This window comes from Ascaphus truei, chromosome 1, assembly GCF_040206685.1.
Source record: "Ascaphus truei isolate aAscTru1 chromosome 1, aAscTru1.hap1, whole genome shotgun sequence".
NCBI lineage: Eukaryota > Metazoa > Chordata > Amphibia > Anura > Ascaphidae > Ascaphus > Ascaphus truei.
This window is the reverse complement of record NC_134483.1, coordinates 477,249,095-477,262,598: the sequence shown is the minus strand read 5'-3', so window position 1 is coordinate 477,262,598 and position 13,504 is coordinate 477,249,095. Positions and strand designations below refer to the sequence as shown.

Sequence of the window (13,504 nt, the reverse complement as noted above, 5' to 3'; positions counted from 1 at the left end):
ACTCCTTGTTTCTAGGTCAAATTGAATTAAAAGAAGATAATATTGAATGCCTACTGTCAACAGCATGCCTACTGCAGCTATCTCCGGTTGTGGAAGCATGCTGCAAATTCTTGATGAAACAACTCCACCCTTCCAACTGCCTGGGAATCCGATCGTTTGCTGATGCACAAGGCTGTTCCGATCTGCAGAAAGTGGCTCATAATTATACAATGGTAAGTCTAACCATCACAGAATGACCTGTATCAAACATTGAATGTAATGTACAATATATATGTTTTATACTGTAGGTCATTCAGATGCTGGCTCTTTCTGATACTGGCTCTCCACCATACTTTCTGTGTTATAATTTCCAATGCCCCTTAAACATTGAAAGGGGTCTAGATCTCTCCATGAAGAAGAATCCATAACTGGATACTGGCAGCATGGGAATACAGTATCTTAAGACGGGGGAGTGAGGGGTGAGCTCACCCAGAAGTCCCAGTACTTACCACTCTGGAAAGTAGGATACGGGGCTTGAAGGACCATTTGGTCTGACCCAACTATTATGTATTATTCAATATGCTGTAGCAATCGTCCTCTCACTCAGGAGGATTTCAGCGCTATTGAAATAAGATTCCCAAGCATAGCGAAGATGGCTTCACAGCATATTGTATAGAGAACAAATCCGCTGGTGTTTAGATACATAAGATTAACACATTTTTGAGGATGTCATACAAAACTGTAGAGAAAAACAATTGACATAACCTGATTAGTCACCCGGAGCCCTATTATATGAAGAGGTCTCAAAATAAAGCTGAGAAATGTAATCTGTTGTGGAGAATCTTCCTTCCACAGGAAGAGGGTGTCACAGCACAGTGAATAGGGGCCTTTGCAAATACACTATCCTATTGATTGCAGAACAGCAGTAAGAATGGGCTTCCTTTAATAGTTTGGTAAAGAAATTAATGTTTGTATTCTTTCCTGCTCTCTGCTATAGATATGCACCACTCCTCTTTCCTGCTCTCTGCTATAGATATGCACCACTCCTTTTTTTAAATGGGTTTAGCCACAATATAGGGGGGACATTATTAGGCTAAATGACCACATAAAGTTAACAATATTAATTGTTCAGATACTACTTAAAATAAGTGTGTGTCAAACGAGGGAACCTGGTACTGTAATTCAGTATTTCTATACCCATTTCCTGTTAGACTTCCTTGCAAAGTCGCCCTGTAATACTCATTTCATCATGACACGTTGGACTCTTTCCTTGTTTTCAGTGGTGGGTGGTTATGAAATCGGGGTGCGGTTTTTATTATGTTCATACTTTGTTTCTTCAAGTTATATATTCAGAATATTCTGCTGTTACCAATTCCTACTTTTATGGGGTTTTTTTGTGCATAAATACTTAAATCAGCTCAGGAGGAAAAGACATTTTAGAATGAATAAGCAGTTCCAGATGGATATGTCCCTAGGCCCATTTTTATGTTGTTGAGTGGAATAGAAATCGGATAAATAATAATGAGAAATATGAAAATAACTCCATTGGATTGAAGCGTATGTTTCTATGGGAACCATAATTGTAAAGTCAAACTGGAGCTCCAGCTATTTCTGCTGCTCACATAATTCCATTTTATGTAAGCATTTTAAAAGATATATTTAAAGATGTTAATGTTATCCCATTCTCCTTGTGACAAGTGAATTTATCTCCCTGTGCCGCTGGGACCAATTAGATTGTAAGCTCTACGGAAAAGGGACTGTCTGCAGAAATTCTGTGTAAAGTGCAGCACTAACAAAATATTGGTATTATGTAAGGTACCTTTTTGTTACCTGTGTTGTATCTGTCAAAAATTTAAGTAGGAAAATAATCACTAGCACTAGTGTGGAAACTTTCACTAGCACATTGGAGTAGAAAATTTATATTTCCCAGTCACTATTATAAAGGAAAACATATTGCTCATATTTACTTAGTGGGGCAGACAGGTGTGAAAGTGGATGAAAAATTGTGGGAAAAAGGCATTTCAACAATCTGGAGTCAAGATTTGTTTGTTCTCGACACCCACACTGGCATTTACCAACCATTGATATGCACTATAGCAGTGGTAATCAAAATTATGTATCTTTTAAGGCCATGTGTACAGCTCTTAAGCCCTCAAAAGGTGTGTGTGTGTGTGTGTGTTGTGATGGAGTGCAGAACGCGTTCTCCCCTAGAAAACACTCACTCTGCGGACATGACATAGGGACACCCAAAGGGTTAAAATCAAGGGACTGGACATCCTTTAGGACAGTATTTCTGATCAGATATGTAATATTTTTGTTATTTAATGCTAAGGCCAAGGTGAGCAGATTACAGGGGAAGGTCCCGTAACCCATTACCTGCATTTACATACTTTTGTCATGATAAAGGAAGACACATGGTGTTAATTTGACGTGTTTGTTTTTCTTCATTTTTAAAATGAATATAACTGTAATTTTCTGCAAATATATACAATCTGGCTCTAATCCTTGTATTTCTTGATTTGTGGTATATGTATGAGTTCTTGTCATTTTATTCCAGACCCAACATATGTTGCGGAGTGTGTTTGAAATGTTATGCTGCTTAATACAGAATTTGGCTTTCATGCTTTTGCAGTGGGTGTAGGTAGTGTATGCCATGGATGCGCAAACTTTCCCTGCTGCGCCCCCCTGCCTGCTCTCTCTCCCCCCCCCTCTCTCTCCTTATCTTGCCTTTGGCGTCAAATGGCCCCGCGAAGTCACGTGACACTGTGTCGCCGAAGACAAGGTAAGGGACATTACAGAGGCCTCACGTGATCCCCCAGCATTTAATTTAAATGCCTTGAAGAAGAGCACGGGGCCTCTGGTTTGCGCACCCCTGGTGTATGCCATTAAAAACACACTGCTCTATTTTAATGAACAAGCAAAACACGGACTAAATGTATGTAGTTGTATAATTTCCCCATAGAATATTGAAAACTGCCCAGAGCTTCATCGCTTCCCTGAGCCCCTGTGACATTCCCCTCTGTTGTTTATAGACGTTCTCAAGGCATCGTACACTTTCACCAAAATAAATGTCATATTTCTTTATATGAACTATAGGTGCTTCTCCCTGCCCCCTACAGTCGGCTTCTTCATGCCAAGACATTGATGAATACTGTGCCACTCAGCTCCTTACCCTGAGAACTAGCAGTTCACATTGTCATTAGGCAGCAGAGGGAGTGGGAAGAAGCTACAACACCCACCAGTAACATCTCCACTTTCTCTGCACTGTGGACAGAGAGCATGGGCTGCACGGGTGGCCAGTGGTTGGGGGCTGCAGGGCTGGCCAGCGGTTGGGGGCTGCACGGGTGGCCAGTGGTTGGGGGCTGCACGGGTGGCCAGTGGTTGGGGGCTGCAGGGGTGGCCAGCGATTGGGGGCCGCAGGTGAAGCCCCAGGCTGCATATTGCCGATCAATGCACTACGGTTACAGCTTCTCGTATTGTCTCTGGGTGTCTCACAACGTTCATCTTACACTGTAAACTCTTCTGGCAGAGATGTCATTTTCCTATTGTGTGCTTTTATGTCTGATATCTCCATGTGTTCTAATGTCGGCTCATTGAAGAACTGTGAAGCCGGTTGACTACTGCGTATATAAATTGAAGGGACATGTGTACACACCATAAGAGACACAATTGGATGGGCACTGGAATGGAGCATGAAAAAGGACTAAAGTATGTAGGTTGATCCCTGGGGCACAGCATACACCTCAATGGCTTTTATCATTGTTACGTTCACTTCTCACATTCCTGTGATCTAATAATTGGAGGATAATGTACACATGTGGAGTACATAATCTCCTTCCCGTGTGAGGAAGTGTACATAAAGAAAGCAAACCGCTGTAAGCCAGTTCCAGACAGTTTAGTAATGTCAGGCTTAAATCTTAAATCAATTTTTTTTTCCGTCCTCATACAGTATCTTTTTAATTATGATTTTGGTTTGACCAAAAATGATCTCTAGCTGCATACATTGAATTACAACACACTGCCAGTTGAAATAATTGACCATATATGTGAAAATAGTTCCTGAATTTAAAAAAAATAGCTTTCCCTTTGAATCAAACGATGCCTGAATATAGAAAATGCCACATATCTTTATCCCCGTAGCTCCTAGAATAATGTGACTTGTATCAATGTGTCCAGGTGAGTTTTCCACATGCAAAGAGTCCATTTGTTTCCACTGGCTTACTCCTAAATTCGCGAGACAAACGAAGATCGGACCGTTGCACCCTCACAATCATGGATTGTTTAGCATTATTTAATTCGTCTGATCGCAAATGTTACAAAGATTTATTTGGTATTCTTACAAATACTTGTCAGATTCATGATATTTTAATTTACACAATCATGTAGAATATCTTACTGGCCACACCCTTTGGTGTCTCCCGAACACAGAGGAATCCCTTTTAAGTTATATTAAACGGGATTTTGCTTATTTCTACTGTCAGAAAGAGTTGTAACTTCAGGCTTCAATCACCCCACTTTCCAAAACCAGATGTTGGCCGCAGATAACCTCACTTCTAGACAAACACAGAAAACCAGGCCATGTCTTGACCTCAATAAAAACAAAACATGTATTTTAAGCTGTAACTTGGAACTGTTAACTGTTTGTGTGCCAGTTTATTAAAATACTAAATGGCCTTATCATGACTGATGTAAGTTGATCCCTTGGGCACGGCATACATCTCAATTATGTTTATTATTGTTACTTTCACTTCTCACATTCCTGTACTATAGTAATTGGAGGGTAATTTACAAATGTGGAGTACATAATCCCCATCCTTTATGAGGAAGTGTACATAAAGAAAGTGAACACCATTAAACCAGTGCAAGACCGTTTAGTAATTTTCATCATCACGTATTTTTTATTTTTGACTATGATTTTGGTTTGACCAAAAATTCTCCCTAGTTGCATCCAAAGAATTAGAACAGACTTTCATTACCTCGTTGCTGTAACTGTATTACAGGCATACCCCGGTTTAAGTACACTCACTTTAAGTACACTCGCGAGTAAGTACATCTCACTCAATAGTCAAACGGCAGCTCGCGCATGCGCCTGTCTGCACATCCTGAACAGCAATACCGGCTCCCTACCTGTACCAAAGGTGTGCGCAAGTGGGGAGACTATAGAGCCTGTTACAAATGCCTTATTTACATCAGTTATGCACGTATATGACGATTGCAGTACAGTACATGCATCGATAAGTGGGAAAAAGGCAGTGCTTCACTTTAAGTACATTTTCGCTTTACATACATGCTCCGGTCCCATTGCGTACGTTAATGCGGGGTATGCCTGTACTTTCTTAACAAAGCTGTAGTATTTGCTCAGATTCAAATTCACTTTGTAATGAAGAATAGATTTTTAGGACCAAATAGTTGAGCAGACCAATTATCCTTGTGAATTGCTCCTGAAGTTTTCTATCAAGGAGAAATATTGATGCAAATAAATATGTGGGATACTTATACTGACCCCTAACATCTGCTTTACTGTCACTATTCCCCCCCCCCCCCCCATTGCTGCAACATTTTTAAATTGGAGATGAGGCCCTACTTATTTTATTTTTGCTGGTTTGTGTAATGCTGTTTCAATGTAGGCTTTTTGTCTCGCATAAATAGCTATTCAATCTGGCTCTAATCCTTTATTTTTTTTGATTTGTGGTATATGTCTGAGTTCTTGTCATTTTAATCTAGACCCAACATATGTTGCTGAGTGGGTTTGAAATGTTATGCTGCTTAAGATTTGGCTTTCGGGTTTTTGCAGTGGGTGTAGGTAGTGGATGCCATTGCAAACACACTGCTCTATTTTAATGAACAAGGAAAACACAGACTAAATGTATGTAGTTGTATAATTTCCCCATAGAATATTGATAACTGCCCAGAGCTTCATCGCTACCCTGAGCCCCTGTGACATTACCCTCTGTTGTCATAAACGTTCTCAAGGCCTCATACACTTTCACCAAAATAAATATCATGTTCCTTTGTATGAACAATGCTAGGGATGTGGGAGCTTAGCACCACTTTCCCAGTCTAGTTTAAAGCGGCAATACGGGTTTCATTTTTAAAAAATATTTTTTTATAATTATTATTGCAGGATTGAAGCAGGGGGTCTCCGGAGCTGAACTGTGTTAATTTGAGCTTAGGGGAGATTCGGCTCTGGAGTCCCCCCTGCTTCCAGAGATACTCACCGCCGCAGGGAGTACCGGTATCTTTTCAGTTTAAAGGTTCCGATCACGCGGGGCAATAGTATGCCGCTCTGGAAGACGTCACAGCTTCCTATTGGCCTGTGTGACGCTGGACATTTAAACGCCACCATTGTGTTAGGCGCACTGTTCCCTGCCCGCAGGGATACCAGCACCCCCTACGGAGGTAAGTATCTCTGGAAGCAGGGGATCCCCGGGGCTGACAGTCACACAGTTCAAGTCAGAAGACCCACTGCTTCAATTCTGTAATATATTTTTTATTTATTTTTTAATTTAACCTGTATTGCTGCTTTATAATGGAGAAGGTTGAATCACTGCAACGTTTTTGTTTTTCTTTTTCCATTATTCTTTTCTTTTATTCGTTTTTTTAATGGAATGTAATCGTGCCTTTTTTTTTTTTTTTTTAAACCAAATCAAGTTTCTTCCTGAACGAGCTTATATTACAGCTGTTGCCAATGTAGCCCTTTTTGTGAACCGGCTGACCCACCCAATCCCACATTGGCCCCTCGTGGTCTAACCGGTCCCTTTCCCTGCAACACACCTGCTCTAAAGGACTACTGGTACTGCATAACCTGTGTGGCTCCAGGAGATCTGAGCCTCCGCTAGCTGGGAGCCTGGGGAAAAACCCTTACCCTTACTTGGTGCAGCGCCTCCACTTACCCAGGATCCCCCGTGAGGAAAGATAGCCCTGAGTAAGAAATACAATAACACACAGATACGATAACCAATAACTAACTCTTTACTTAACACACATATAACACATTACATAACATAACCATAACCAGATGCTCTACCCGCATCACATCAACCCAATGTCTGGTGTACCCCACCCAGTGTCCTGTGATCACCCCACACCCAATGTCTCGTCCTCCTACGAAAGGTCGTGGGTGACTGCGCAGTCAATATTTAAGCTAGGGCCCAGTTGGTGCACTTAGAATATGGAAGATACCTTCCGAGCACTCCGATGCTCGGGACCGCAACACACTTTCTTCTAAAAGGGTCAGACGTCCGTCTGATCCTATTCCAGGTACTCTGCCGGTGGACCCCAACGAGGGTCCCACCGCTCAACGGGAACTGCAACCGGATCACGGCAACACCAACCGCAGGGGAACCGGAACCGCCTTCCTATCAATACCTACTACTTGAGTGACAGCAACCCTAACCTAGGGCCTGTCCCTGAAGAACCGCAACCTGGGATGGCTTGGGGAAAACTCCTAGGGCCTGTGGACAATAACCGCCCCCCTTCCCCTAGCTACCCAGTCTCAACTGTATCTGCTACTAGCTATTCCCAACTCACCTGCAGCTGACACACCGCACAAACTGTCAGCCTGCAGCGATCCACACTTCACACACACTGCACGCACTGTGCCCAGCACATACAGCGACACTACTCACAGGCAGCTGCAATCACACACAGCCCCTGGATCCCGCAGCAAACACACTGCTAGCACACCGTGCCTCTTTGACAGTGCCCACAGCACTCTCCGCTGCGGCACGGCCAAACCAGCACCTTCCCACACTCAAGGGTCACCTCCGTAGCTAAGGCGTCCCTCCTCAGTCTAAGGCGTCCCTCTTCAGTTACCCCCTACCCTTACCCGGGAATTGGGGCCTGCCTGGGGATCTAGGGAGAACCCTTACCTGATGCAGGAGCCACGCGCTCCCTGCACCCTTCCTACTCCTTCCTTCTCCTCTGCCTGACTGCTGTTGCAAAGCCCGGGAAATGTATCTCTTTTCCCGGGCTGAGCTTCCTTCAGCCCTATTGGCCACTAGGGAGCACCTGACCTCTGCCTCCCTAAGCCTCCTGGGAATTGTAGTTCCCAGGGGCTGCCTAATGCATTGGGGCCGCGTGCGCGCTTCCCTCGCGCATGCGCGAACCCCTAATGGCCGCCTCAACCTTCCTATCTTCCCTACTCTCGCGCGACCTCTCCCTTGCCCTGGAGTCCTATCGCGCGCTGGCCGCCTCCTGCGCATGCGCGAACCTACGCGCAATGGCGGCGCACTCTCTCCTAGCCGCCGAGCCGGTGGCAACGCGATCGCGGCCTTAGCGACGGCCCGATCGCGTCCCCGGCAACCAGCCTGCACCGCTCCTTGCACTGGCCCCCACCCTCGCGAAGTGCCGGCGGGTCCGTCGCAGCCTCCGGCGGCACCCGCTACCTCACGGCACTCGCGGAGAGGGGCCAGGGATTTAAATTTTACCTCGGGGCTACATTCTCCCCTTCGCAGAATCCCAACGTCCTCGCTTGGGTAGCAACCGTACAGAGAATTATATAATGGAAAATACATGGCATAAATCACATCACATGTAACATGCATTTTGTCATCAATCCTCATATGGATACCCGAGGCTAGCTGAGTCTCAGAGTGGAGTGCCCCTAACAGATTGGGTGAGGGTATCCCACCTTGACTCCTGTGAGTCTTTTGGAGCTCAAGACCTGTCCCTTGCACCAACCCACCTTCTCCCTCGCGCAAAAAAAATGTACGGGGTCCTGGGTATTGACCCTTTCCGGTTCCGCCGGTCTCGTCTCACGGGAGACAGGGAGGCTCAGTCTCTTTCCTCGATCCACCACATGGCGAACATAGCGCTCCATCGCGCACCTGGGAGAGGCCACAACTACCAGAGCGGTCTCAACAGAGTCTTTGTCCGCTCCAACAATCCCTTTAACGGTGACTTCGTCCGCGGACGGCACCACTTCTTCGGGTAGGCCCGTTTGGAGACTCCTCTCACAGGAGTATGGGTCACTCCGGTCCGCTACACCGGATCCCTTGATGAGGTCGGAGTCGTTCCACGATCCGCAGAGATCTTCTGGGGGAGACACCTCCACCAGGACGCGATGACGGGGTGAGCCCATCGCCCGGGTGACCCTACCTTTGGAGTCACCAGGCTCCACGATCACCGGGGAGCTCACACCCGACACCCCTGGGGCAGTCAACTTACCCCGGTCGGTATCGGCAGGTACTGATCCCACGCCTGGGACCGCTGGTACCTCGTTGATAGGCCGGACTGGCTGTTGCAGGGCACACGGGCCCACATCAGGGTCTGGATCAGTTGAGGCGGTTGCCTCGGTGACCTCACTGGAGTGGTCCGCCGCCAGGCGCATCACCACGCTCGGTCGGTCGCTGGACTCATCGCACAAGGGCGGGGGTATAAACACCTTACCCTGGCCTTCCGGGACTTGTGGTTCTGGTCCCGGTGGTTCCTGCTCGGGAACCGGATCTGGAACCGACATCTGGGGTTCCGCCATCTGGAGCTCCGCCTTCAGCGGCTCCGCCTCAGCGTCTGGCAAGTTCACTTGGGCACACGGGCCCTCCATCGCTGAAGTGGAAAAATTAGTAACGGCTTCACCCACCTTGGTAGCACCATCAGGCGCCTCTTTCTCTGTAGGTTCCGCCATCAGAGGTTCCTGCTCTTCCTTCCCAGGGAAAGGACAATCCAGTTCTGCTACAGTGTCCTCCCCCACTGGCAGCTCGGTAGGCTGCGGCAGTTTGGGTTGCAGGAACTGCGCCGCACACTCAGGGCACTCGGGCCCTCGGGTCAGTTCACCCACAGGACACTCACATTCATGCAGACGGCCGTGCAGGCATTCTTCCCCGTCTACCACGGTCATCGTGAGGGCAACGGCTAACTCAGGGGACCCGTCCGCCCAGCCACCAGTCGCCTTCCAGTCTCTTAATGCACACGGGCACACCGCCATTGACAAGTCTAAATGGGGGGCCCGTACGATTCTATACAGCCAAGGGTGCTTTTCTCGGCATCCCTTGCTTTCCTTAGGGGGAACAGAGTTGGCTGATTTCTGCTCACGACACTCCCTCCCCCTGGTGGACTCTAGAGGAAAAACAGCACAGTCTTTTGGGGAATGTTGCAAACTCTGTTCTGAGTCACTCACAGTGTGGGGGCGGGGCTCTGGCTTTCCCGCCAGTCCTGGGAGAAGGGTTGCAACATTTTCCTGTGCATGCTGGCAGTCAGCCGCACACGTGCCATTTTGATTTGGCGGGAGCCGCCATTTTAGGTGGGGCTCACGGTCAATGTCTATAGGGCTCTCGATGCAGGTAGAAACTGCCAAGTCAGGGTAGATAAAGGGGCACCCATCAGTCGGACCCCCGGGCAAATTTAAGAACTTAGGGCCATCTTCCTCGCTTAGGGTCTGGCCTACATATATCAGGACAGTACTCCATTGCACGGTGTCATCATACCTTCGCCCTCTGACCCACGTACCCGACAGTCCAGGGAGCTTCCGAACCTGCGCCTGGACTTCTAACAAGGGCACGCCAGCCGGGACTGCCCCCACGGCAACCACGCGGTTAGGAGTCACGTTCACTTTCAAGGCCCAAGCGTAGACCTCCTGCTTTGAGAGCACCCACATGGTGGAACAAAAATAGGACAATAATTTAGAAAAACATGTACAGGGCACCCCAGGTCTGATATCATCTCAGCAGCGCCTCCAAATGTAGCCCTTTTTGTGAACCGGCTGACCCACCCAATCCCACATTGGCCCCTCGTGGTCTAACCGGTCCCTTTCCCTGCAACACACCTGCTCTAAAGGACTACTGGTACTGCATAACCTGTGTGGCTCCAGGAGATCTGAGCCTCCGCTAGCTGGGAGCCTGGGGAAAAACCCTTACCCTTACTTGGTGCAGCGCCTCCACTTACCCAGGATCCCCCGTGAGGAAAGATAGCCCTGAGTAAGAAATACAATAACACACAGATACGATAACCAATAACTAACTCTTTACTTAACACACATATAACACATTACATAACATAACCATAACCAGATGCTCTACCCGCATCACATCAACCCAATGTCTGGTGTACCCCACCCAGTGTCCTGTGATCACCCCACACCCAATGTCTCGTCCTCCTACGAAAGGTCGTGGGTGACTGCGCAGTCACTATTTAAGCTAGGGCCCAGTTGGTGCACTTAGAATATGGAAGATACCTTCCGAGCACTCCGATGCTCGGGACCGCAACACACTTTCTTCTAAAAGGGTCAGACGTCCGTCTGATCCTATTCCAGGTACTCTGCCGGTGGACCCCAACGAGGGTCCCACCGCTCAACGGGAACTGCAACCGGATCACGGCAACACCAACCGCAGGGGAACCGGAACCGCCTTCCTATCAATACCTACTACTTGAGTGACAGCAACCCTAACCTAGGGCCTGTCCCTGAAGAACCGCAACCTGGGATGGCTTGGGGAAAACTCCTAGGGCCTGTGGACAATAACCGCCCCCCTTCCCCTAGCTACCCAGTCTCAACTGTATCTGCTACTAGCTATTCCCAACTCACCTGCAGCTGACACACCGCACACACTGTCAGCCTGCAGGGATCCACACTTCACACACACTGCACGCACTGTGCCCAGCACATACAGCGACACTACTCACAGGCAGCTGTAATAACACACAGCCCCTGGATCCCGCAGCAAACACACTGCTAGCACACCGTGCCTCTTTGACAGTGCCCACAGCACTCTCCGCTGCGGCACGGCCAAACCAGCACCTTCCCACACTCAAGGGTCACCTCCCTAGCTAAGGCGTCCCTCCTCAGTCTAAGGCGTCCCTCTTCAGTTACCCCCTACCCTTACCCGTGAATTGGGGCCTGCCTGGGGATCTAGGGAGAACCCTTACCTGATGCAGGAGCCACGCGCTCCCTGCACCCTTCCTACTCCTTCCTTCTCCTCTGCCTGACTGCTGTTGCAAAGCCCGGGAAATGTATCTCTTTTCCCGGGCTGAGCTTCCTTCAGCCCTATTGGCCACTAGGGAGCACCTGACCTCTGCCTCCCTAAGCCTCCTGGGAATTGTAGTTCCCAGGGGCTGCCTAATGCATTGGGGCCGCGTGCGCGCTTCCCTCGCGCATGCGCGAACCCCTAATGGCCGCCTCAACCTTCCTATCCTCTTCCCTACTCTCGCGCGACCTCTCCCTTGCCCTGGAGTCCTATCGCGCGCTGGCCGCCTCCTGCGCATGCGCGAACCTACGCGCAATGGCGGCGCACTCTCTCCTAGCCGCCGAGCCGGTGGCAACGCGATCGCGGCCTTAGCGACGGCCCGATCGCGTCCCCGGCAACCAGCCTGCACCGCTCCCTGCACTGGCCCCCACCCTCGCGAAGTGCCGGCGGGTCCGTCGCAGCCTCCGGCGGCACCCGCTACCTCACGGCACTCGCGGAGAGGGGCCAGGGATTTAAATTTTACCTCGGGGCTACACCAACATAACTCTGGTTTCTCTGCACTGTTGGTACAAATATAGTGGTTGCTACACGACACTACCATTACAAACAGCGCAATAAAGCCCACCAGCTCTGAAAGCAGATGGGAATTTTCACATTTTCTTTTGTTACTAGTGGTTCCAGCTGCATAATACTGTAATTTTGTTTGTAGCCGGAATTGGGGTTAATCATGCTAGTAACATTTCCATCAGAATAAAGTAACCACTTAAAATGATGAAACTCTATGACTTGTGCAAGTATCCAGGAAACGCCCTAACATCAGTTATATAAACACTCTCCCTTCTTTAGAAGAACAAGGAGTCTACTGTGAGCAAGACTGATGTTGCAATGTCTCTTGGTCTACCTACAGAGGTTGTACGGATAGGGACATGCATGAATATATAGTTATATTGTTTCTCTTTGACTATTAAATAATTCACATTTACAGCAGCAAAGGCTTTATTTGAATGTGCGTTCAATCTGTTGGAGACGTGCACCCAACAACTCTGGAGAACTCCTTGTTGGCAGATAAAGACCAACTGGCCCATAGAGTCTGCCTACAGTACTTTCCCCATCTATTCTAGAACCTTACATGCTGCATCATATTTCATTTATACTTCTTAAACTCCCCCACCGTTCCGTGTGCATGTCCTATGCATGCACCATTCTTCTAGAGTGGAAGGACTTTCTCACAATTCTAATTTCTGCCCACTTTTTTTAGTTATAACATTTATGGTATATCAGATGGGATCATAGAATAGAACATAGTGGGGGATGTATCGGCGTAAAGAAAGTGCAAATACAGTAGGTGTTAGTTTGGACGTATTGCTCTATTTTATGCTTGCATATGTGTCTAACGTAAAAGTGTTTCTTGCAGTTGGTGCAAAATGAGAGAGCACAAACACTTGCGCGAAACGCGTGGGAGGACTACCCTGTCATTTTTTTACCACTCACTAATGCCTTAATAAAGCCTTTTTAATTTTCTGTACCTGGGTACCCTGTCTTTTTCTATGGTTCCTGCTCAAGGGCAGCCCGTTTATTGCTAGAGTGCATTGAACATTCAAACCTTGCTGCTGGAGCAAAATGTTACC

At 47.8% G+C, this 13,504-nt stretch overlaps 1 protein-coding gene across 2 annotated transcripts in view; it reads left to right on the top strand.

Annotated features, from left to right (window-relative positions):
- Positions 1-13,504, top strand: part of KLHL5 (kelch like family member 5) — a 73,134-nt gene that overhangs the window by 39,373 nt on the left and 20,257 nt on the right. For both annotated transcript variants that reach the window (XM_075567866.1, XM_075567865.1), the window contains exon 4: positions 16-212. In XM_075567866.1, coding sequence (XP_075423981.1) covers positions 16-212 — 197 coding nt within the window. The remainder of the gene's footprint in view (positions 1-15; positions 213-13,504) is intronic.